At 47.2% G+C, this 26,116-nt stretch overlaps 2 protein-coding genes across 3 annotated transcripts in view; one reads left to right on the top strand and one right to left on the bottom strand.

Moving 5' to 3' along the window:
- Positions 1–14,088: 14,088 nt before the first annotated feature.
- LOC137503827 (uncharacterized) lies at positions 14,089–19,365 on the bottom strand. The gene is made up of 3 exons (XM_068231344.1): positions 18,364–19,365; positions 16,176–16,341; positions 14,089–15,904 (listed from the first exon to the last, which is right to left on the bottom strand). Exons 1-3 carry the CDS (start codon positions 18,614–18,616, stop codon positions 15,298–15,300), a joined length of 1,026 nt encoding a protein of 341 aa, XP_068087445.1. The 5' UTR covers positions 18,617–19,365; the 3' UTR covers positions 14,089–15,297.
- The window catches only part of LOC137503828 (amine sulfotransferase-like), a 30,849-nt gene continuing 23,977 nt past the window's right edge, over positions 19,245–26,116 (top strand). Inside the window, exons 1-2 of one of the 2 annotated variants that reach the window (XM_068231345.1) lie at positions 19,245–19,377; positions 21,712–21,878. In XM_068231345.1, the coding sequence (XP_068087446.1) occupies positions 21,719–21,878 (160 nt within the window). In that variant the 5' untranslated portion in view covers positions 19,245–19,377; positions 21,712–21,718. Of the gene's footprint in view, positions 19,378–21,528; positions 21,617–21,711; positions 21,879–26,116 lie in introns of those variants that run through there. The other variant, XM_068231346.1, reaches the window with a different exon arrangement.

The raw sequence follows: 26,116 nt of genomic DNA, 5'->3' as shown, positions 1-26,116 counted from the left end.
TCGATTAAATCGGATATTGAACTTCGAGTGAATTCGGATAGTTTACTATCCGAATTCGACCAAACTCGAATAGGATAATGAGGTATCCGAGCAACACTAGTCACTGCATACCTTTCACTGCATCTGTGTGACTGCACATTGTATTAGTCCAGTCAGTGCATACCTTTCACTTCATCTGTGTGACTGCACATTGTATTAGTCCAGTGTAATGAATAGCGGAGATGCCGCCGTGTGGGCAAGCGGCAGGGCAGCTATCTCCGCGTTCCAGCCGGCGGCTTCTGAAGCGCAGCAACATGCCGCTGGTTCGCCTGGTCCTTCTAGTGCACACAGATTGAGAGCTACGCGCGCGCGCCAGGCGACAGGACCTTTATGCTAGCAGAAGGGGAGTCAGCTGATCGTGGCGATCAGCTGATCCCAGCTATGCTCCGGATTGGCTGAGTGACTACAGCGCTCCGCAGCGCCGCCCCCAGCCACTCAGCCACTCAGGAGTTCCGCTGGGATCAGCTGATCGTCCTGATCAGCTGATACCTCTCGTGCTGGCATAAAGGTCCTGTCTTCTAGCACGCGCGCACGTAGCTCTCCATCTGTGTGCACTAGAAGTCCCAGGCAATCCAGACACATGCTGCTGTGCGGAAAGCGCCGCCGGTCTGAACACGGAGAAAGCCGCCCCGCTGCCAGACCGCGCGGCGGCATCTCCGCTATTCATTACAGTACCCCCCCCCCCCCGAAGAGTGGACTCCGGACACTTCCCACCCGGCTTCCCAGGATGTGAGTCATGAAATTCTTTCTTTAATTCTTCCACATGCATGCGACCGTCTGGCACCCAAGTTCTTTCCTCCACACCAATATCCCTTCCAGTGGACCAGATACTGCACAGAATTTTGCACTAAGCGAGAGTCCAGAATCGTTTCGATCTCATATTCAGGTTGGTTATCAACCCCACTGCCGGCTTCAACAGAGGCACATGGAATGATCTCACACCTCTCATGCTGGCTGGGAGATCAATCGCATAAGTGACATTATTAATCTTTCTGAGCACTGGAAATGGTCCTATGAATCTAGGACCCAGTTTGGGTGACGGTTGCTTCAAGGCCAAATGCCGAGTGGATACCCATACCGTGTCTCCTGGAGAAAACTTCCATTCTACAGACCGCCTTTTATCAGTCTGTTTCTTCTGGGTCTGGAAAGCTTTCCCCAAGTTCCTCTTAACCATTCCCCGAATCTCCCTCAAAGCTCTCTGCCAATCCTCCAAGGCTGGGAATGGTGTAGATGCCACAGGTAACGGGGCAAACTTGGGTTATCTTCCCGAAACTACCTGAAATGGGGAAAATCCTGAAGAGGAACTCTTCAGATTGTTGTGCGCAAATTCCGCAAATGGTAAAAATTGTACCCAATCGGACTCAGCATCTGTGACATAACATCTGAGAAATTGTTCCAGGGACTGGTTCACTCTCTCGGTCTGGCCATTGGTCTGTGGGTGGTAGCCTGATGAAAATGCAAGGTCCATATCCAGCTGATGGCAAAAAGCTTTCCAAAATCTTGATACAAATTGGACTCCCCGATCTGACACTACATTTTCCGGAATGCCATGCAGCCGGAAAACGTGCTGGATGAAGAGATCAGCCAACTCCGAGGGGAGTCCTTTTAATGGAACAAAATAGGCCATCTTACTGAATCTATCCACTACCACACAAATGACTGTCTTGCCCTCAGACCTGGGGAGTTCTCCTACAAAATCCATGGACAGATGAGTCCATGGTTCACTTGGCACTGGTAAAGATTGTAACGTACCCACAGGTGCCTGGCGAGAAGGTTTACTCCTAGCACAGACTGCACATTCCCTCACAAACTCCTTACAATCTGTTGCTAATGTAGGCCACCAAGCGCATCTGGCCAGCAAATCCTGAGTTCTGGTGGCCCCGGGATGACCTGCATTCTTATGGGAATGAAACAGATATAAGAGTTGCAGATAAAAAGGTAGTGGTACAAACATCACCCCCTCGGGTTTCCCCTCTGGAACATCCTGTTGGTAGGGACTCAGAGTGACTGTCCAATCTTTTCAGGTCTCGGTAGCTGCCAGGACTACCCTCTGAGGTAGAATGGTTTCAGGGGCTGAGGGCTGTACTGTCTCGGGCTCGAAACACCTGGACAAGGCGTCCGCCTTGATGTTTTTACTACCTGGGGTATACGTTATAACAAATCTGAATCTAGAAAAGAACAAAGACCACCGGGCCTGACGAGAGCTAAGTCTCTTGGCGCCCTCTATGTACTCCAGGTTTTTATGATCAGTATAAACTGTGATAGTATGCTCTGCACCTTCTAGCCAATGTCGCCATTCTTCAAAAGCTAATTTGATAGCTAAAAGCTCCCGATTGCCAATAACGTAGTTTTTCTCTGCGGGTGAAAACCTACGAGAAAAGTAAGCGCACGGGTGAAGTTTGCCCTGCAAACCAGAGTGCTGAGACAATACAGCCCCCACCCCAACCTCTGAGGCATCGACCTCCACAATAAAGGGGAAGGTGACATCTACATGTCTTAAAATGGGTGCAGAACAGAACAGTTTTTTCAGTGTAGAGAAAGCAGAATGTGCCTCTGCTGACCAGTGGTAAGTATCAGCTCCCTTCTTGGTGAGACTTGTGAGAGGTGAGACCACTGAGGGGTATCCCTTTATAAATCTCCTGTAGTAGTTGGCAAAGCCCAAGAATCTTTGAAGTGCCTTCAATCCCACAGGCTTAGGCCACTCCAAAACAGCAGAAACTTTTCCTGGATCCATGGAGAGGCCAGACTTAGAGATAATGTACCCCAGGAAAGCAACAGAGGTTACCTCGAAGAGGCATTTTTCCAGTTTAGCGTAAAGTGAATTTTGTCTTAATTTCGTTAACACAAACTTGACATGTCTGCGATGTTCCAACAGACTGGAAGAGAAGATCAGTATGTCGTCCAGATATACTAAGAGGAACTTCCCCAACACCTCCTGAATACCTCATTTATCAACTCCTGGAAGACGGCCGGTGCGTTACACAACCCGAAGGGCATCACCAGATACTCGTAGTGCCCGTCGGGTGTGTTGAAGGCCGTCTTCCATTCGTCACCATCCCTAATGCGAACTAGGTTGTATGCGCCTCTTAAATCTAGTTTAGAGAAAATCTTGACGTTGGTAACCTGAGTGAACAAATCGTCAATCAAGGGCAATGGATAACGATTTTTCACTGTAATCTTGTTCAAACCTCGATAATCAATGCAAGGACTCCATCTTTTTTTTTTTACAAAAAAGAATCCTGCCCCTGCCCAGTGAACGAGAGGGACGAATGAAACCCTTAGCCAAGTTTTCTTTGATGTATTCCTGCATTGCCACTTTCTCAGGCCCAGATAGATTATAGAGGTGACCCCTTTGAGGCATACAACCAGATCTTAAATCGATGGGACAGTCGAAGGTACGGTGAGGGGGAAGTTTGTCTGCCGATTTAGGACAGAATACATCAGCAAATTCTGCGTACTGAGTTGGCACACCTTTAGCCTGAATCTTGGTGTTCCCTACGGTTACTTTCGCTAAACAGTGATGATGACAATGGGTAGACCAGCTTGTTAGCTGACCTGAAGCCCAGTCAATCTTAGGGGAGTGAAGGTGTAACCATGGCATGCCAAGAAAAATGGTGGAGGTTGTCATACGCAGGACCAGAAACTGTAAACTCTCTTTGTGTAGTACCCCAACATTACATATCAGCTCTGGGGTTCGAGAAAGGGGTTGTCTACTTTGCAGAGGAGAGTCATCTACAGCAGTGACCAAAAGCTGTTGGTCTAACGGGAGTAAGGGAATCCACAATTTTTTAGCAAACTTGTAGTCCATAAAGTTAACCTCTGAACCAGAGTCTAAAAAAGCTTCAGTGGGAACAGTCTGACCCTCCCATGTGATAGAGCAGGGTAGGAGCAGACGATTACTGTTTAGAGGTAGTGCCTGCGCACCTAGGGTATTACCTTTGACTACACCTAGGCGGCAGCGTTTCCCGACTTTTTAGGACAATTCTGTACCTTATGACCCCCCTCTGCACAGTACAAACTGAGCTGTTCTGTTTTCCTGCGATTCTTTTCCACCTGAGTCAATCTAGAATGTTCAATTTGCATTGGCTCTGGCGGAGGTGACACAGGTGGAGGAGAGGCGTAGGAGACATATATTACAGTATTCTTACCCCGGGTTTGTTTTTGATAGCGTAAACGGCGATCAACCCGTATTGCTAAAGAGATTGCCTCATCAAAAGATTTCGGTTCAGGATGTCCCAACATCAAATCAGAAACTGCATCTGATAAACCTGACAAAAAGCAGTCTAACAATGCAAATGTCCCCCACCTAGCTGACACAGCCCACTTCCTGAATTCAGCTGCGTAAACTTCTACCGGATCGTTACCCTGACGCAAAGTCTTAAGCTTCCACTCAGCGGTGGAGGCAATGTCCGGATCATCATAAATTATGGCCATAGCCTTAAAAAATTCCTCAACTGATGACAAAGCCTCATGCCCTGTCTGAAGGCTATATGCCCATGTTTGTGAGTCCCCTGACAGAAGGGTCTTTATAAAAGTAATTCTCTGTGCCTCAGTTCCCGATAAATTTGGTCTTAACCCAACATAAGACAATACTCGATTTCTAAAGTTCTGAAAGTCAGATCTATGCCCAGAAAACCTTTCGGGTACAGACATACGCAAGTCTGTAACAGGAGGCGATCGCACTGCATTCACAGCCGATTGTAGGACTTGTATGGACCAGACAAAGCAGTGATCTCGGTCTGTTGGCCATCCAACACCCTGATGAAATTCTCCACCGAGGTGGTTAGTCCGTCAATACGGCTGTTGAGTGCGTCCATTTTGTTTTTTAGGTCTGCCGTTCTGTAACGATTGGTGTCAGCACACAGAGAGTATCTGATTATTGATGATCTGCAGAATCACCAATAATACAAGTATGACTAACCTCTGGACACCTAATGAAGTGTAAGTGCTTGGTGCAACTGTAAGGCTAGCTCCCGTGGAACGAGAGACACAGATACTACTGCAGCCAGGAACCACCTGAGGGACAGGCGGCCTCTGGCTGTGCAGGAACTATCTCTTTAAGAAGAGGAGATGGAGATAATCTTGCAGCCAGTGATTCCCTGGTGGACTAGAAATCAGACTGTACTGCAGCCAAGGATTCCCAGATGAATTGGGAATCAGACTGTACTGCAGCCAGTGGACTCCTAGGAGGTAGAGGCCACTGGCTGAACTGTGGGAAGGACTCTCTGAGGAGCAGGAGGTCCTTGCAGCTAACTGACACCTGGAGGAGTAGTGTCACGGGTAGTACAGACAGACTGATCACTCGAGGGCTGAGTGACAGTCAGAAGGGTCAGACAGGCCAGGTCAGCAACACACGAGCAGATAAGGTACAGAGACAGAAGGCTGATTCGGTAACCGGGTACAGACAAGGTTGGCAACTGGTAGACAGACAGGCAGAGGTACCGAATCAGAAAGCAAGAGAGAGGTCAACAGAGCCAAAGGTCATAACAGATATCAAGCACAATCCTAGTCTGAGGTGTGAGGTCCTTGGTCTCGACACCCGGGAACTAGTCTATAGAATAACACAGTATCCTATGCTTGGGTGTGAGGTCCTTGGTCTCAACACCCTGGAATTTGTCTAAAGTATAACACAGTAATAACACAGTAATCCTATGCTTAGGTGTGAGGTCCTTGGTCTCAACACCCTGGAACTGGTCTAAAGTATAACACAGTAATAACACGATAAATTACAAGAGCGGAATCTGGCTAAGTGTGAATTCCCAGTTCCCAGTAGTACCCAACTGGTTCTAACACACTGTAGGATCTGACTGAGGTCTGAGTGCTCACACGTAAGTATTCGCAACGGCAGACAACCAGCAACTGATAAGCAAGATCTATATATACTACAGCGCTCCGCAGCGCCGCCCCCAGCCACTCAGCCAATCAGGAGTTCCGCTGGGATCAGCTGATCGTCCTGATCAGCTGATACCTCTCCTGCTGGCATAAAGGTCCTGTCTTCTAGCGCGCGCGCGCGCGCGTGTAGCTCTCCATCTGTGTGCACTAGAAGGCCCAGGCAAACCAGACACATGTTGCTGTGCGGAAACCGCCGGTCTGAACGTGGAGACAGCCGCCTCGCTGCCAGACCGCGCAGCGGCATCTCCGCTATTCATTACATGTATTAGTCCAGTCAGTGCATACCTTTCACTGCATCTCTGTGACTGCACATTGTATTATACCAGTCAGTGCATATTTTTCACTGCATCTGTGTGACTGCACACTGTATTATACCAGTCAGTGCATACCTTTCACTGCATCTGTGTGACTGCACACTGTATTAGTCCAGTCAGTGCATACCTTTCACTGCATCTGTGTGACTGCACACTGTATTATACCAGTCAGTGCATACCTTTCACTGCATCTGTGTGACTGCACACTGTATTAGTCCAGTCAGTGCATACCTTTCACTGCATCTGTGATTGCACATTGCATTATACCAGTCAGTGCATACCTTTCACTTCCTCCCCCCCCCCAATATGGACAAAATAACAGGCAGAGGCAGGCCACCCGGCAAGTCTGCTCGAGGTCGTGGTGTATGTTCAGAAGGCACGTACCATCAACCCTCAAGATTGTCAGGACGTAGTTGACTATTCCACAGCTTCTGCACGGAACCGTGACATATCTTCCTCCTCCTGCACTACCTGCTGATCCATGTGTACACCCGCAAGATGTTTTCAAGCACTTTATGCCTCCAATTTAGGAATGCAATGTGATTTCTGCCCTTTAGAGATTATAACCCTGCTCTTCGTCATATCCGTAATTTTCCCCGGGACTTCTGGCATGTATCCCACTCCGCCATGCCCACCTCCAGGTGTTAGACCCCTTGAAACATCTTTTCCATCACTTTTGTGGCCAGAAAAAGTGTTTGTAGTTTTTCAAGTTCGTCTGCCAATTGAAGTCTATTGCGGTTCACCGGTTCGCGAACCTTTGTGGAAGTTCGTGTTCATGGTTCACGAACCTAAAATCTGAAGTTCGGGCCATCTCTGCTGCTTGTTGCTGCCTGGTAACTGCTTGCTGAGCACACAGTTCAACAGTCTGTGGAAAAAAGGCCTAAAGGAGGTTTATCTGGATACTCCTAAGGATGGAGACGCCCAAGTGGATAAATATAGATAAATTTCTAATAGTTGAAAAAAAAATGAGAGGTAATCTCTTACCTCTTCTGACAACAAAAACACCAGTAATAGACAAAAACACAGAATAGACAACGCATTTCAAGGGTACTGGCCTTCTTCCTCAGGTCAATACACAATGCCTAGAACAACAAATATATATATATATGCGTGTATAATAACGCCCACTTATTCACATTACCGATATGTTAACATCTAATACACCATACACCAAAATCAATTCCGTTTGGAATCTATGAACCATGGCATAGTGGTTAGCACTCTTGCCTTGCAGTGCAGGGTCTCTGGTTTGAATCCCTGCCAGGACGCTTTCTGCAATTTGGATGTTCTCCCCATGTCTGCGTGGGTTTCCTCTGGACACTCCGGTTTCTTCCTACATCCCCATAACATACAGATAAGTTCACTGGCTTTTCCCTAAATTGGCCCTAGACTTTGGTACACATACACTACACGAGATATTGTGTACCACTCTCAGGCATAGTTATGTGGCAAGACAATATACTCTGTACAGCGCTGCGGAAGATGTTTGCATTATATAAATACTAAAAAATACTACTAATAATAATAATTCTAAAAAAACAAACCAAAAACATTTGACTAAAATATACTGACAGAAAGCTATAAACAAGAATGTATTCCATGGTAAGGAATAAATAGCACATAAAGTATTATGGTATAGGATGGATCAGAATGTACTACAGTGAACCCACTCTAGGGGATAGGTGGGATAGTTTAGAAGGAATTGCAATGAAAGTCCTCTGGGTAGGGCTATTAGAGTGCAATGTAACATGTGGCCGCATCTAGTTTGGTTTAAACAGTTAAAATAAAGGGTACTTACATACTGTATTATGCCATCTGGAAAGTTTGGCAGCTTTTTGTTAAAGTTCTATTTGCTCCCCCAGGAATATCTGATCATTTTTGGAAAGCTGAAAATCCCGGCTTTCTGTTGGGTTTTGAAGGAGGGATGTCCTCTGAACTTGGCTGCAGAAAGTGCAAATACAGAAGTACGGGACGAACCAGACAATCCGACATGATAAGCAGCAAACCCGGTAGGTCTTCTTCCTTCATAGGCCATCATTCATAAGAGTGAGTTTGGTAACAAAAATCGGTACGGGAAAATACCGCTTTCGGTATTTTAGACTTCTGGGTGCTCATTCATAAAAATGTTGCCAGTTGCGATAGCAGTGTGGTGATTTCCAGAACTAGGCTGGCTCTAGGCTGTCGGTAGGCTGGCGTAACAGGAGAAGCTGCCTGAGTCCTTTTGTGCGCTGCTCTCACTGCTGCTGCTTGGGAGGCAAAAACAAAAATCTGGATGTTATGCTGTATTTCTTCATATGCGGGTGGGATCTGGATGCGAATCGCGGCTAATGTAAGTCAATGGGGCCGCATATCGCCACATCCAAAAATCTGCATCCAGAAAAACTGATGCAGAACTAGTGGAAATAGGCCCTTAGTGTAGCCCAGGGGTGCCCAATAGGTCAATCGCGATTTACCGGTAGATCGCGACCGCCTATTTGGTAGATCGCGGCTCTTCGGCCGCGTCGTGTTAAATTTTGCGGCTGGCAGCTATCAGATTCTGCTGCTGGCCGCTGGCCAATCGAAAGAGGCAGAGAGGAGACAGGCGGTACAGCGGGAGAGGACGCCGCGCGTCATAGCTAGGGGCGGCGCTGGGCACAATGCATCAACGCACGCTGCCTGCCGCCCCCTGCGCTCACCGGAGTCTTCATTTAGCCGCCCATCTGCACTCTAGCCAGCGCGGCCGAAGGATGGGAGACCAGGAGGAGCCTCAGACACCGTCGCTGGAACTGGAGGGAGGTAAGTGGCACCTACACCTAACTACACTATACCTGGCTAACTATAATGAAAGCACCTACACCTAACTACACTATACCTGGCTAACTATAATGAAGGCACCTACACCTAACTACACTATACCTGGCTAACTATAATGAAGGCACCTACACCTAACTACACTATACCTGGCTAACTATACTGAAGGCACCTACACCTAACTACACTATACCTGGCTAACTATCCCAAAGGCACCTACACCTAACTACGCTATACCTTGCTAACTATACCAAAGGCACCTACACCTAACTACACTATACCTGGCTACCTATACTGAAGGCCCCTATACCTAGCTATCTGTACTGAAGGCACCTATACCTATCTCCTTTAAGTAAATGGATAAGCGCTCAACTTTGCTTGCACATCATTAGCAAGTGAAGTGAAATAAAAAGGCCCCCCCTTCAGGGAAAGACTCACCAGATTCTATGACCTTCTGGGCCCGTCTCAGCATCCCAGGTATAGGCCACCTCGCAGCCTCACTGGCAATCCACTTCCTGATACTCCGGGTCTGTAATCATGCAAAAGAACCATTACAGGCAGGGATGCTTCTGCCGTTCTAGGTGCCCAAGACTGCAGGGAATTTCTATAAAGCACCAATATCACGTTTGGTAGGTCGTGCCTGACTACTGTTCCTGAGAGGCTGCTTGCAGCCTCTCTGCTCTATGAATAGAAGTCTAATGGGCAAATAGGCAAAAGGAGTGTGCATGCTGATGTGCTCGTGCATGCACAGAAGCCGCCGACCTGGCCGGGTCGGCAGATGCTACGGAGGGGACCCGGGGAGACTGCTTGAGAGTGGAGCTGTCGCAAGGGACACAAAGGCCTCAATTCACTAAGCTTTATCAAACACTTTATCAAACGTTTGATAATTTACCTCATGGGTAAAATCTAATTTTGAATTAATTAAAGTGTTATGTATTTATTGACCGTTTTATCGATAAAACATTTGTAAAATATATAACACCTTAATTAATTCAAAATTCGATTTTACCCATGAGGTATATTATCAAACGTTTGATAAAGTGTTTGATAAAACTTAGTGAATTGAGTCCATAGGCTTCCAGGGGCTGGAGGAAGCCCCAGGTGAGTTAGGCCTCTTTTCCACGGACAGTTGATAGGCAGTAAATGCCTCTCAAACTCTCACAACTGCTCGCTACTGCCTGGTAACTGCTTGCTGAGCACACAGTTCAGTTCAACAGTTTGTGGAAAATAGGCCATAGGGCCCGTTTCCACTGTACACGGTGCAATACGGCTACATTTCCGCTGACAAAAGCGCTGCATGTACCATTTTCAGGGCGATTTGCCCTGGATGGCAGGTATAGGGAAATCGCAAAGCGCTTGAAAAAGCGTTGTATAGCGATTTCCCCAGCACTTTAATGAATAAATACATTGTATTTATTCATTTTCAGAAATAAAGTAATCACTTCCTGACTGTGTCAGGAAGTGATTTAAATAATCTCTCTGCTAAAGCACTTACAAAACGCTTAGCAAAAACAACCAGCGCACAGAAATCGCCGGAAATCATAAAAAAAGGGGTCAAAAACGGCCAGCACGAATGCGATTGAGTGCTATGTGAACGAGCCATAAGTAACGCGGAGCCGAAAAATAAAATGGGTGTGGCCCTGACATTGTATGGGCGGAGCTAACATAATGATGTAACAGCGAGGCATAAGAAAGCAGTGTTTACGCCATGATGAGGTCAGACGAGGTTTCGCATCATGGGTGTGCAGAAACTGTGTGATGCTATTTAATAGTATACTATAACCCAAAGCAGCAAACATAGCCAACTGTGACCATTAAATAATAAATGCAGCAACAGTTACCCCAGACACCAGAAAATAAACGCAATGTGGGCTAAATTTCAGCACAAAATAAATGCAATGGGCAACATGCCAGCACAAAATAAACGCAATGGGCAACATGTCAGCACAAAATAAACGCATTGAGGGCAACAAATCAGCACACAATAAACGCATTGTGGGCAACATGTCAGTACAAAATAAACGCATTGCGGGCAACATGTCAGTACAAAAGAAACGCAATGCGGGCAACATGTCAGCACAAAATAAACGCATTGTGGGCAACGTCAGTACAAAATAAACGCACTGCGGGCAAACATGTCAGCACAAAATAAACCCACTGCGGGCAAACATGTCAGCACAAAATAAACACACTGCGGGCAAACATGATAGACGGCGCTGAGAGGCAGGGCTGCAGCCGTTAGCCCTGCCTCAAGAGGAGCAAAATCTACGACCAAGTTGGTCGTAGATTTTGCAGGGGGGGGATTTGGGGGGTAAGGGACCCCCGTTTAGCTGCAGGATAGCGGCGTTTTAGCAGGGGCACACATGCCCCTGCTGAATATAAGCACTGAAGCGAGATTGTGGCCCGCTAGTTAATCTCTCCCCTTAGCTTAAAGGAATACTTAAAGGAATACTATCGATTGAAACAAACTTTTTTTTTTAATACTCTATATTAGTGTACACATTACCACTAGTGCTAGGGGCACTTTATTTATTCATCCAGGTCTCTCTCTCGCTATCCCTGCTTAAAAATTCATTTCTCACACAGCTCATAGTAGTTTGGGTCACCCTGAGCTGCTTGGTTACTCTGTCACACAGCTCACAAATATATTTCACTGTGTCACTCACAGCGTGCAGCAGACATGAGGAGAAATAGGCTGATCTGAGGTGGTAACAGGTAACTAAATGAGCTGTAATATTGCTGGAATATAACTAGCTATAACACTACTCTGTGTTTACACTCAGACTGGCTGCCTGCTTGAGGTGATTCATTCCAGGCTGCATCCACTTTACAAGCTGCTGAGAAGGGCAGACCACTGTCTACAATTAGCATTATTAGTATATTTATCAGTCAAGAGAAGCAAAGATAATAAACACACATTACTAGAATCTTTAACCCCTTACCACCATATCAATAAGATTCTTTCAGCAAGGTGATAATTAAACTATAAACTGAGGAGTTGATAGCAACTCCCCTGTGCAGAGACATGGTCTAGCCCTCTGGGAGCTCGGTATTAGATACATTTTGTATCCAGGACCAACACCGACGCCAAAACTGACGGAGGATTTTACAGCTGAGAGGAACAGCTGTGTGAGGAATCAAATTGCTCCTAGTACTTGCCCTAATGTGTGCTACAACATACAGCATTTAAAAATAAATGCATACATCGATAGTATTCCTTTAAGTGAAAAATCCCTCAGCCCCCTGAAGCTGTATGGTGCCCTCGCAGCCGCTATATCACATATATATATATATATATATATATATATATATATATATATATATATATATATATATATATATATATATATATATATATATATATATATATATGTGCTATAGCAGCATAGAGGGTGATATAGCGGCTGGGAACGTGGAGAATCACTCGCGTTCCCAGCCTGTCGGCGGCTGTCGCCAAACCTGGAAGTAGGCGCCGGCGGGGACAGGACGATCAGAGCGGGGCTGCGAGGGCACCATACAGCTTCAGGGGGCTGAGGGATGCCCGGGTGAGTAAAGATCAGCAACTGGTCTGAGTGTATTAAGTGATAAAGATGCTAATCCTGCATTTAAAACTTGCAAAACCTTTTCTGCTGTTATGGTTTGGAGGTATCACATACTTTAGGAGCATTGGCCCTAGTGCCAAACAGTGCCAAAGAGTTGAATGCTGGGAGTTCTTTTGAATGCTGGGAGTTCTTTTTATCTATAATATATTCCTCCTCTTCCATTTATTTCCCTGCCTAGCTGATTACTTGTGTTTACAAGCAAGGTTGAGGTGACTCAGTGATTGGATGTGTAAATAAAAAAAAGACTGTGGGAGGAGGGCAGCTAATGAATACACAATGAGCAAGAGAAGGGAGGGGGAAAACAAGAGTCAGGGAGGATATTAGGCCCTGTTCACACTTGCGTTTCTTGACAAACGGACAGGATGCCCGGACCGGATCCGGACCGGAACCGCACGGCTCCTATCCGGATCCGATCCGCATCCAGTCCGTTTGCATGCGTATTCCATCCGGTATGAATACGGCTGCGATGCGGATTCCGGCTTTTTAAAGAGATAACACACTATATAAATTCCAGGGGTCTGGGAGGTCAGCAGAAGCGCTGGGGTCATTGTTGGATAGAGCTTGACGTGTGCAGATCATCCTTGTCTACAGAGACTGCAGTTTGGACCATGGATCCAGTGTTTTCCTGGGAATACTCTCCTTTTTGGTGTTCACCTACTACTATGTGGGGAGAAGGCTTGCTCCTCACAGGAGATGGTGGGTGCATCCTCTACTAGCCAGGAGGCAGAGGAAGGGAGAGTTCCAGACCCTCTACCGGGAACTGAGACGACACCCAGAGAAGTTCTACAGCTATACCCGGATGTCCATACCCCTGCAAGTATCCAGACCTAAACACACCATCCCTAAACACCCCACAACACCTCACCCCTGTATACCAATTCACCCTCACCCCCACACCCCTGTATACCTAGCTAAACACACCAGCCCCACCCTCCACAAAACACACAAACCCCTAAACACACCTCTCCCATTCTCCACCCAACACCTTGTCCCATAGCAAACTTTACAGCTTCTTCCTTTCCATCTCCTGTCAGGTTTGATACCCTCTTGGAGATGGTGAAGGATGACCTACGGAAAAAGGATACCACGTTCAGGAGAGCAGTCACACCACACGAACAACTACTGATCACGCTGAGGTATGTCAAAACAAATTTTTTTTTATTCGATAAAAACAAACAAACAAAAAAAAAAACTTTCCAACATGGAAACATTCTTCCAACATGGAAGACAAAATATAAATAACATTTCTATGACACATTTGCACTCTTGTGACCCAGGTATAGTATCTTTGGGGGACACCAGGCCCTAAATTTAAGTACTTTAAAAACCTAACCACTTGCACGCGGTCCTCTGAACCTTGGACGAAGGAGACAGGGCCGGAAAAGGCTTGCCTCTTCCCTGTCCAGGTCTCCTTCGTCCAAGGTTCCAAGGATCACGTGCAAGGGTGAGGAACAACAACACGAGAGTGAGGAAGAAGAACAACAAACGGCAGAGGTGCAGGGCATAACTTGTGCAGAGGTGCAGGGCATAGCTGCCCTAAAGGCACTTTTGTGACCCAGGTATAGTGTCTTTGGGGGACACCAGGCCCTAAATTTAAGTACTTTAAAAACCTAACCACTTGCACGTGGTCCTCTGAACCTTGGACGAAGGAAACAGGGCCGGAAAAGGCTTGCCTCTTCCCTGTCCAGGTCTCCTTCGTCCATGGTTCCAAGGGGCACATGCAAGGGTGAGGAACAACTAGAGAGTGCGGAATAACAACATACGGCAGAGGTGCAGGACATAGCTGCCCGAAAGGCACTCATGTGACCCAGGTATAGTGTCTTTTGGGGACACCAGGCCCTAAATTTAAGTACTTTAAAAACCTAACCACTTGCACGTGGTCCTCTGAACCTTGGACGAAGGAGACAGGGCCGGAAAAGGCTTGCCTCTTCCCTGTCCAAGTCTCCTTCGTCCAAGGTTCCAAGGATCACTAGCAACGGTGAGGAACAACTAGAGAGTGCGGAACAACAAACGGCAGAGGTGCAGGGCATAGCTGCCCAAGGTGTCTTTCGGGGACACCAGGCCCTAAGTTTAAAGGACTTTAAAAACCTAAGTACTTGGACATGGTCATCGGAAACCCTCTGAACCTTGGTTGATTGAGACGGGGCAGGGAAAAGTTTGGGCTAAAGCCCTGTGCTTGTCTCCTTCCTCCAAAGTTCAGAGGGATTCAGAGGACCATGCCCAGGAACAAGAGGAAATGTGGTCAAATGTTAGGGTCTACAGCACTTGTTGGGAACATGGGAGGTGCTGCCTGGAACTCTGGACTGTCTTGGGTGCTGGTCGTGGAGGTGCTGGACCCTGACAGCAGCAGTGTGTATTGACTGCCTCTGAAGCCAGTGTACGACTGGGATGAAGATTGCCAGGGGCACCAATGCAGGTTGAGAATGTCTACATGTTGGCGGTAGGATCAATGGCGTCTCCATGTATTGTTTTATAGCATCGAGCACACTTGAATGGCATGCCATCATGTTGTTGCTTGGCACCTTTTCTAAGTACGGCAGGAGAGACATGACTGTGTGGAATGCTGGGTGTGCCTGCAGTTTCAACAGTTCACTACTTTGCTGATGCATCTGCTGCAGCTGTGCCACCGCTTGTTGATCTTCCGCACACGCTTGGTGATGTTACGCAAGCAGCTGGTCAAACTGTGCCCTGTGCACCTCGCGCATCAATTTTATTTCTTCACGGTAGTGTTCATGCACCGATTGTAGCTCACTTTGCAGTGATTCGATGTGTCTCTTATACTGTTCTATTAAATGTCCCCTGTCCCCATCCTGCAGCTGCCTGGTAATTAGTGCCTCGTGGCTCTGTATAATGCCGAGAAGTCCTGAGACAGCACCGGACATCTCAGCTTCGGTCTCCCTTCTGGTTGGAGGGTGGACAGGGGCAAATCGACGCCTCAGTGGGGGGGTAGCCTCATCACCCCGGCCTCTGCCTTGCGTAGGGGTTGCCCTGCGTGGCGGTTGTGCCTGAATGTCCTCTGCCGTTTGTTCTTCTTGTGTCGTAGGAGCTTGAGGAGCTTCATCACTAGGAGCTGGGGCACTAGTTCCTGCCACCTCATCTTCCATGTCTTCACCCAACTCTTGGTCAGTCGGTTCCACGTCTTCCACATAACTTAATGACTGACTCCTTCTCTCTGGGACAAATGTGACATCCCTCGTCTCATCATCATAGTCCTCGCTGGTGTACTGTGCCTCTGCCTCCTCTTGTTCCTCAAAATTGTCTTGAGTCCTGTTGATGATAAAAACAATATATTGGTTTGCCAAACAACATCACATACAATGTGGCCTAAATTCACAGAGCTTTGTCATACATTTATCAAACACTTTATCAAACGACATTAGGTAAATTAGCAAACGTTTGAGAAAGTGTTTGATAAATGTTTGATAAAGCCCTGTGAATTGAGGCCAGTTTTGTCAATACATAATCAAAGTCATGGTAGTTGTCTGTCAACGTCATATACAATGCCTTCTCAGTTCGTGGTCACAATAGTGGTACTTACTCTCTCGGTTCCACGCTTGCATTTAGGAACGTCAATTGTTGGGCGAAATTGGTAATCTTTTTTTTTTTTGAGGACCCACTGTCACTTCTTTCTTCCTCGGCTTTGTGCCGGAGGAACTTGACATAGGCATCCCGAATACTGCGCCAACGTGTCTTGTACTTTTCACCTGCAAAGACATAAAAAATTGATTTTGATTATTTCTCTTGTAGGTACATCTCAACTGGACAAACTTATGCATCTCTACATGTCACTTTTCGGATTGGGAAGAGCACGGTGTCAGGCATCGTTGTGAGGACCTCAAGGATCATTTGGCGAAGTCTGAGGTCCACATATATGCCAGTGCCAGACACCCAGAAATAGCAGGAGATCGCCCAGCGCTTCTGGACCATGTGCAAGTTTCCAAATTGTGTTGGCGCGCTGGACGGCAAACACATTCGGATTCAGAAACCCGTGGGGAGTGGCAGCCATTACTTTAATTATAAAAAGTACTTTAGCATTGTGCTAATGGCAGTGGCCGATGCGGACTACAACTTTGTCTATGTGGATGTGGGGTAGTACGGAAGTTCAAATGACTCTGGAATCTTCCAGCGTACGGCCCTTTGCCAGCGGATGGAGCAAGGCAGACTGCATCTCCCTGCTGACAGACCCTGGCCTGGGACAAGAGCACCGGCCTACCCTTATGTGTTTGTGGGGGACGAGGCCTTCGCCTTGTCCAGCCATGTGATGTGGCCGTACCCAGATAGGGGCCTTGATGCCAGGCAGCTCCACTTCAACACTCGTTTGAGCCGAGCTCGGAGAATGGTGGAATGCACATTTGGGATCCTGGTGTCAAAGTGGAGGGTGTTCCACACGCCGATGCTGTTGAAGCCAACCAACGCTGTCGACGTGGTGAAGGCAGCGTGCATCCGCCACAACTTTGTGCGCCAGGAGGAAAATGACACTCCGGAACCCCCAAATGTGCTTCCACTACTGCCGTTGAGGAGGTATGCCACCAGGCCAAGGGCAGTGTCCCTCCGCAACAGGGACCTACTGAAAAACTATTTCTATACCCCGCCAGGACGACCCTGAATACTGTTTTGTTTTTACTGTATTTTTTCAGTTTTTACCATTTGTTAACATTTGTTAAACTTTTTAATTTTTACTTTAATATTTTTAAATTTGTTAAAATGTGCAATAAAAAATGTGGTTTACATTTTTTCATTGGTCCATCTGGATGTTGTTTGCGCTCAAAGCATGCGTGTCTAGGCCACAGGATTGCACTTGCGGCCCAGACACGCATGCTACAAGGGTGTGGCAGGGCCACAGTTGGCAGGGCAACAGGTGGGTAGGACACAGGTGGGTAGGCCACGGCACAGGTGGGTGTGACACAGGTGGGTGGGTCACGGCACAGGTGGGTGGGCCACGACACAGGTGGGTGGGCCACGACACAGGTGGGTAGGCCAAGGCACAGGTGGGTGGGACACAGGTGGGTAGGCCAAGACACAGGTGGGTGGGACACAGGTGGGTAGGCCAAGGCACAGGTGGGTGGGACACAGGTGGGTAGGCCACGGCACATGTGGGTGGGACACAGGTGGGTAGGCCACGGCACAGGTGGGTAGGGCACAGGTGGCAGGGCAACAGGTGGGTGGGCAACACACATCAATAGCAAAAGTGGAATACATCACAATCAAACAAAACACATATGAAAAGCCACAAGCCCCCCAAAACAACACGGCACAGGTGGGTGGGACACAGGTGGGTAAGCCACTGCACAGGTGGGTAGGCCACGGCACAGGTGGGTGGGACACAGTGGTTAGGCCATGGCACAGGTGGGTAGGACACAGGTGGGTAGGCCACGGCACAAGTGGGTAGGCCACGGCACAGGTGGGTGGGACACAGGTGGTTAGGCCACAGCACAGGTGGGTAGGCCAAGACACAGGTGGGTGGGACACAGGTGGGTAGGCCACGGCACAGGTGGGTAGGCCACAGGTGGGTAGGCCACGGCACAGGTGGGTAGGCCACGGCACAGGTGGGTAGGGCACCACGGCACAGGTGGGTAGGCCACGGCACAGGTGGGTGGGACACAGGTGGCAGGGCAACAGGTGGGTGGGCAACACACATCAATAGCAAAAGTGGAATACATCACAATCAAACAAAACACATATGAAAAGCCACAAGTCCCCCAAAACAACACTTGTAGTCAACATACCCTCTGCCGTTTGTTGTTTGCGGTTCAGGTTTGCAAAATCCTCCACGTACAGTTTTGCAATATTCTGCCACACCCTTCTGCAAAGCCTCACATTGCTGTGGTCTTTGTCCCCCTTGTTCCACAAGGCAGGTATCTGCTGCACTTGTAGAATCAGGTCCTCCGCTGTGTAGGGCCTCACCTCCACCTCCGACATACTGTCAAACAGCTCCAGCAAAAAATCACTGCTGCTCCACTCTAGAAATGCTAGGCCCATGTGTCCCCATCCAAAATGGCTGCCAGTACCATAGAGAACGCATAGGAAGTGGGGTAGAACATCCTGTTTTTATAGCCAGTGTGTTCTGTGCTTTCCATTTCCCATTGGTTTCTATGAGCGCATGGTGCAGTCAGGTTCCGTTCCGGCTCCGGTCCAGGTGCGTGGGCCGGATCAGCCGGACCCAAAAAATAGCGCATGTTGGAAAAGTGTCCGGAGTCCGGATCCGATCCGGCACCGTTCCGTACGGAATGGACGCGTGTGAACGTCCGCATAGACTTTACATTGCTATGCGGAAAGTACGTTCCATTTGTACAGTATACGATCCGGATCTGATCAGGCGAATCCGGACAGCGAACGCTAATGTGAACCGGGCCTTAGCTTGGCAAAATGGCCAGTGCCTTGAATAGGATTTTCTGCTTTTCCTTTGTAAAATTCACAGGATTCATTACGTGGATAGCACAATACATCTGTTATGTAAGTAGAAGTAGTATTTATCTACTTATATATGTGTTTTTTTTATTTCTAGGTTAGCATGGGTGTCGCTTGCTCACTGCAGCACATAGTAATCCTGCAGCCTTCCTGTCCCATGGGCTGTGCTCCCCTCCCCTGTTTCATTTTGCCACGCCTCCTCAGCGCTCAGGCAGCCCAGCCCCAGGAGGACTCGAGTGGGGAGTGAACGTGTGTGAGGACTCGTGTTTATCACAGTGCCTGGGGCAGGAATCGGGGGAGACCAGAGACCAGAGACAAGAGAGGACAGAGTGGTGAGACAGGAAAGGCTGCTGCTGCTAACTTCTTATCGCCAGCTCCACAGTAGTCTGTTTGCTGTCCCTTCATTGTGCCAGCATCCTCCTCACAGCTGTTAGAGCCTGCTCTCGTGTGTAAAGTTTGTACCAGAGCACCCCTCCCTTTCTGTAGGAATGTCATGTCAGCGTTTCTTCTCAGCAGCTGACATGCTATGTGAAAGCTGGGTGCTCTCTGGCTGTACACATGTAGCACATCATATATCTGCTGCGGAGAATAAACACTGACATGACATTCCTTTGGGAGGGGGGCTGCTCTGGTTCAAACTATAACGCGGGCACACAGGAGAGCAGCCTCTGTCAGTTGTGAGGAGGGTGCTGGCAAATTGATTGCAGGGGACAATAAGCAGGTTAGTTCAGGAGACAAAAAGATGCATTGTGTCTGTACAAAATACAGACAATATATACTAAACTGGCACAGTAACTAACAGTGCCTCACAAGGAACACATCAAGTATGAGAGATAAGGAGAATCCTGCTCTTGTGAGATCCAGATGTGTGGCCAAGCTAAATGTATTATCGATTTCCAAATACTTTGGTAACTAGTATGGCTGCGTTTACACTGAGCCAATTCTATAATGTGCATGCTACGTGCCATTTTCATAGCTTGGTCACTGGTGTAATGTATAGTGTGAGTAAGGATAAAGTGAGTTGGGCATAATGTGCAACACCCACTACTTTGCTGGCGTAACTGGCTTTTAGTAAATTGACCCCATACTGTGAATGATTTCTGAGTAATGTGGAAAACAGCAAAGCATGGTTATTTGCAGGGCTGTGGAGTCGGTACAAAGATTATCTGCAGTGTTGGCAACTACCCATTCATTTACAGGCATACCATACATTTCTAAGCAAATTTAGCGGCACAGCGTCCGGAGCAGGAGGGGAGGCAGCTCAGTGAAGGGGGGACAGTGGGCACAGCGACGGGGAAGAGGGTCTGTGTCCTCCCCCTTCACTCGTGGCTCTCCCCTCCTCGCTCCCCCCTCCAGAACTAAGTTTTGTGTGCGTCTGGCAGCAGGCGGGGACTTACCTCTCCCTGTTCCCGCCGCTTCCCCTTCACTTCGCTGCCTCCACTCCTTCTTGGGACACCTGGCTACCTATTCTGAGGACACCTATGGACCTGGTAACTGAACTAGGGACACCGTAAGACCTGGCTACCTATTGTGGGGACACCTATAGACCTGGCTATCTAAACTGGGGAAAACTATAGACCTGGCTACCTATTCTGGGGACACCTATAGACCTGGCTACTTATTCTGGGGAAGCATATAGACCTGGCTACTTATTCTGGGGAAGCCTATAGACCTGGCTACTTATTCTGGGGAAGCCTATAGACCTGGCTACTTATTCTGGGGACACCTATAGACCTGGCTATCTAAACTGGGGAAGCCTATAGACCTGGCTACTTATTCTGGGGAAGCCTATAGACCTGGCTACTTATTCCGGGGAACCCAATAGACCTGGCTACTTATTCTGGGGAACCCAATAGACCTGGCTACTTATTCTGGGGAACCCAATAGACCTGGCTACCTATTCTGGGGACACCTATAGACCTAAACTGGGGGCACCTTTTTTGGGAGAACTGCTGCCAAATTATCTGTATTTTTGGGGAACCGCTGCTGCCAGATTAAGTGTATTTTGGGGAACCGCTGCCAGATTATGTGTATGTTGGGGGAACTGCTGCTGCAGATTACATCTATTTTGGAAGAACCACTGCCATATTATCTGTATATTATGTATATTTTTGGTGAAATGCTGTCAGATTACATGTATTTTGGGGGGGGAAACACTATGGCAGAGCTCAAACTTCCCCGGCAGACCTTTTACAGCACTGCTAAGGTCATGAATATTTGGCCCCACCCATGACCACACCCACATTCTGTTGCGTGACCATGCCCATTTTTCGGCGCTACGCGCAGCGCAGGGATTTTTGTCAGTAAAAAAAGATCCTTTGTCAGTAAATTTTGATGTCTTTGCCAGTAAAACATAATGTGAAAGGTTGGCAACACTCTTTAGGCGTTGGATAGTATGTTAAAGAGATTTCAGGTCACACTACTTGGGTACAAAGTTCATGTGATAACATGTAGTTTACAGGATGTGCCCAGGCATTTTTTTCAACACTCCTTATTCAAGTTCCCATGCGTCATAAACGTGTTTTAGTCAGTACATGACTGAGTGAACAAGTGAGATCAGAAAGCAGAAAGGTAGGATCAACTATGCTTATGTGTAATATGTGTAGACTTTCTTTGTGACTTTTATCTATATTGATCTCTATCTGAGTCAGTTGTTGTATTTTTAGGTCTGCAATGGCACAGGCAGCTCTGGAAGAGGCATTGGAGGCTTTTCTTTTCAAGCATAAAGGCACGTACTTTCAAACTGGGATCACATCTCCTGAAGCCGTGGATGCTGTGGAGCACATGGAGATTAGAGATGATGATGTTTTTATAGTCACATATCCAAAATCAGGTAATTCCCAGTATTAAACATATTGACCAACCAGTACCATATGCTACAGTAAACATTATATTAGCTTTCTGGACATGGTGCAAAATAAACATATGTGCATAAAATGGAAGAATGAATGACAGAGCAGATGTGACCTCAAAAATCAATCACACATGTAGCCAGAGTGCTTTAGGAAACATGTCTGTTGTGGGTTCCAGAAAGAAGTAGAGTAAGTAACATGATCTCATAGGTATCACATATTAAAAACGATGTATTCTATTCTTAACTAGATAACGACCGCTCCACGCCAAGTGGCCTGGACGTGGTGACAGCCTCAGAACCACTCAATGCCAATTGGCTTGAAGTCCTGGGGCGGGGTTTTGCAGGAGATCGCGGCCGCCGATGCACGCACATTTCATTCTCCCAGCAGTGATCACTGCTAGGACACTGTTAGACCGCGAAACCGCCGTTTATTTACAATATACAGCGCTGCGATCTGAGGCAGTGCTGTACTGGGGGACAGCCGTGTCACTCGGCTGTCCCCTCTGGAGGTACAGGAGCGATTGGCTGTCATAGGCTGATGCCTATGACAGTCGATCGCTGTCATTGTTTAGCAGGGGGTGGGGGGTTGGAGTAATAGAAAAATAAATACAAAAATGGTAACATTTATTTAACCACTTGAGGACCGCGCTCTTAAACCCCCCTAAAGACCAGGCCATTTCTCTTCAATTGGGCCACTGCAGCTTTAAGGCCTCGCTGCAGGGCCGCACAACTCAGCACAAAAGTGATTCCCCCCCCCCCTTTTCTCCTCCTCAACAGAGCTCCCTGTTGGTGGGGTCTGATCGCTCCCCAGCTGTTTATTTATTTATTGTTTTATAAATATTTTTCTTATTTATTTTTAAATAAATTTACACTTTTTTTTCCATTTCTCAGGATGCTAAGAGATACTACTATGTAGGTGACCTGCACAACTTATATGATTACCTTACTAACCTATATGCTAGGGGCAGCTATACTGGCTACCTATACCGGCTGCCTATACTGAGGCCAACTGTGCCTGGCTGCCTATACTGGGGCAACTATGCCTGGCTGCCTATACTGGGGCAACTATGCCTGACTGCCTAAACTGGGGCAACTATACCTGGCTAACCTATACAGGGGGCACCTATACCTGGCTGCCTACCTACCTATACTGAGGGTGTTTGTTTTTTTGAAAGGGGGGCGGTCACGCTGCAGCTGTAGCGTGGTGCTGTGCTATCATGCCAAATCGGGGGGTGGGAGGGGCAGCCTCACAAGTTTGCTTCAGGCAGCAAAAAGTCTAGAACCAGCCCTGATCGAACATAGACTTATACGTTTCATCCTCTATTTCTACAGTTACTTTGAAATTTTTGTACATAACATTTTGTCTTAAAGTTGCATGTTATAACAAATTTTGATTTTTATATTGCAACAATATACACAATTACATATAGTACACCTGAATCGACATGTACACTTCAAAAGGGCTTTTGGGGCTTCTGTCAAGAACCGCAAGGGCCGATCCTTGATTGGGGTCAATCGCTCAGAGTCAGAAACTCGGTCTCACCGACTTGCCGAGAGGAGTGTTCTGACTCCAAAGGATTCACCACACACATACAATTCAAATGCTTGCCACCACATGCGAGTCAGCGCACCGCTAACTATTTTAACACACTGAGAACGCTAAATTAACTCTTAGCTGTATGTAGGGATCGGCGCCAGATCTGTCTATCTGTGCCCTATTCAAACATATGGGTTGTAAATACAGGATACTCTACACAGTGCTCCCCAACCCTGTCCTCAAGTATCACCAACAGTGCATGTTTTGTGGAAATCCACAGAGGTAGTTAATCAGCTCTGCCGAGACACTAATTACCCCATATGTACAGGTTTGTGGTTTTCTGCAAAACGTACTGTTGGTGGGCCTTGAGGACAGGGTTGGGGAACTCTGCTCTAGAACACAAGGTAACGTTTTCGGAGGAGTAAGTACGATTGTGTATGTTCAGGAACAGGTCATAACGGTAAAACGATTTTTAAACGTTTTAACAAAAATGCATCATAGACATTTATATACACTAATTGACATATAAACACAAAGCTTAAAGAGACTCCGTAACAAAAATTGCATCCTGTTTTTTATCATCCTACAAGTTCCAAAAGCTATTCTAATGTGTTCTGGCTAACTGCGGCACTTTATACTATCACTGTCTCTGTAATAAATCAATGTATCTTTCCCCTGTCAGACTTGTCGGCCTGTGTCTGGAAGGCTGCCAAGTTCTTCAGTGTTGTGGTTCTGCTATGAACTCCCCCTTCCAGGCCCCTCTCTGCACACTGCCTGTGTATTATTTAGATTAGAGCAGCTTGTCTCTTCTCTCTTATCTTTTACAAGCTGGATAAATCGTCCTCTGAGCTGGCTGGGCTTTCACATACTGAGGAATTACAAACAAGGGCAAAGCTGTTTGCAGGAAGAAAAGAGCAGCCTGAAACTTCAGTGCATGGGGGAAAGAAACACACATAATCTCTTGAGATTCAAAAGGAATGCTGTATACAGCCTGCTTGTGTATGGATGTATTTTTCTATGTGTGGACATACTGTACATCAACCTACTTTCTGTTTTGGTGGCCATTTTGTTTGTTTACAAACAAACTTTTTAAAACTGTTTTTAACCACTTTTAATGCAGCGAGGAGCGGCGAAATTGTGACAGAGGGTAATAGGAGATGTCCCCTAACGCACTGGTATGTTTACTTTTGAGCGATTTTAACAATACAGATTCTCTTTAAAATAAAAGGGAAATAATGGTGAGGTTTACTTAGCTTAACAGTCCTTGTGGGGATATTGAATGAAATAAAGTCCAGTTCAAATGCAGGCATTGATATCAAAAAGTCCTTGAAACAAAGCATGCGTTCGGTCCTCCTTAGAACGCATGCATTCGAGACAGTAAGTTTCTGGTAGGTGGAATTTGGAGAACTAAAATGGTCGCCGATGGACCAGACTTTTATAAAATCTGACTTAGTGGGCTGGCTTACCTGAAAAGTAGGTGTGTTTACCTCCTGCGGAGCACGAGAGACAGGATTTCTGTACAAGCCTAAAATGACACAATTTACCAATAACCTGCGCCATTTCTGTCTGGATTGGTGCTCAGTGAATCCAAGGGCAGATTCGTAACCTGCGGCCAATGCTTGATAAAATGACACCAAATAGCAGTAGATTAGCATGTGTGGTCTGCAAGTGATAAATAGCTATGTTGCCCTAGCAGCCAAGCTGGTAGAAATTGGATGATCTATTAGGCTGATTTTTAGGAACACAAAGCTTAAAATAAAACCGGGAAATACATTTGTCTTTTGTCTGTGATAACCGCATCTTGAATTATTAATACCGTATATACTCGCATACAAGCCGAATTTTTGACCCCCAAAAAGGGGGTCAAAAGTTGGGGGGTCGGCTTGTATGCGAGTCTTCCCTGGTGGTCTAGTGGTGGTCCGCTCCCCGCTCCCGCCGCTGCTATTACCTGCGTAGGCAGCGGCCGCTTCCTAATCCGCGTTCCCCTTCTGAAACTTTTCAGAGTGTATCACAGCAGCGCGCCCGGCGCTGCTGCTGTGACGATGCAGGGGGCAGGCGGCCGCGGGGGGGGGGGGGGGGGGGGGGAGCACTACCTACCTATGCTGGGCACTATACTGGCTAAACTGGGCACTATACTGGCTAAACTGGGCACTATACTAGCTAAACTGGGCACTTTACTAGCCATACTGGGGCACTATACTAGCTAAACTGGGCACTATACTGGCTAAACTGGGCACTATACTGGCTAAACTGGGCACTTTACTAGCCATACTGGGGCACTATACTGGCTAAACTGGGCACTATACTGGCTAAACTGGGCACTATACTAGCTAAACTGGGCACTATACTAGCTAAACTGGGCACTATACTAGCTAAACTGACTGAGGCACTACCTACCCATACTGGGCGCTATACTGGGCACTTTACTAGCCATACTGGGGCACTTTACTAGCTATACTGGGCACTATACTAGCTATACTGGACACTACCTACCTATACTGGGCACTATACTAGCTATACTGGGACACACTGGGGGGCTGCACCAATCCAGCATTTCCTACCCCCGGCTTATATGGGGGTCAATCATTTTTCCCTGTTTTTTCAGGGAAAAGTTGGGGGGTCGGCTTATATGCGGGTCGGCTTATATGCGCGTATATACGGTAAATGGGATCTCCCCATT

This window comes from Hyperolius riggenbachi, chromosome 4, assembly GCF_040937935.1.
Source record: "Hyperolius riggenbachi isolate aHypRig1 chromosome 4, aHypRig1.pri, whole genome shotgun sequence".
NCBI classification, from domain to species: domain Eukaryota; kingdom Metazoa; phylum Chordata; class Amphibia; order Anura; family Hyperoliidae; genus Hyperolius; species Hyperolius riggenbachi.
The sequence above is the reverse complement of the archived record's forward strand: the minus strand, read 5'-3'. Positions and strand labels throughout refer to the sequence as shown.

Coding starts and splice junctions, on each gene's coding strand:
- LOC137503827 (XM_068231344.1), bottom strand. CDS start 18,616: ATGGGCCTAGCATTTCTAGAGTGGAGCAGCAGTGATTTTTTGCTGGAG. Junction 16,342..18,363: donor CAAACAACAAACGGCAGAGG/GTATGTTGACTA, acceptor ATGTCTTTGCAG/GTGAAAAGTACAAGACACGT. Junction 15,905..16,175: donor GCAAGCGTGGAACCGAGAGA/GTAAGTACCACT, acceptor TATCATCAACAG/GACTCAAGACAATTTTGAGG.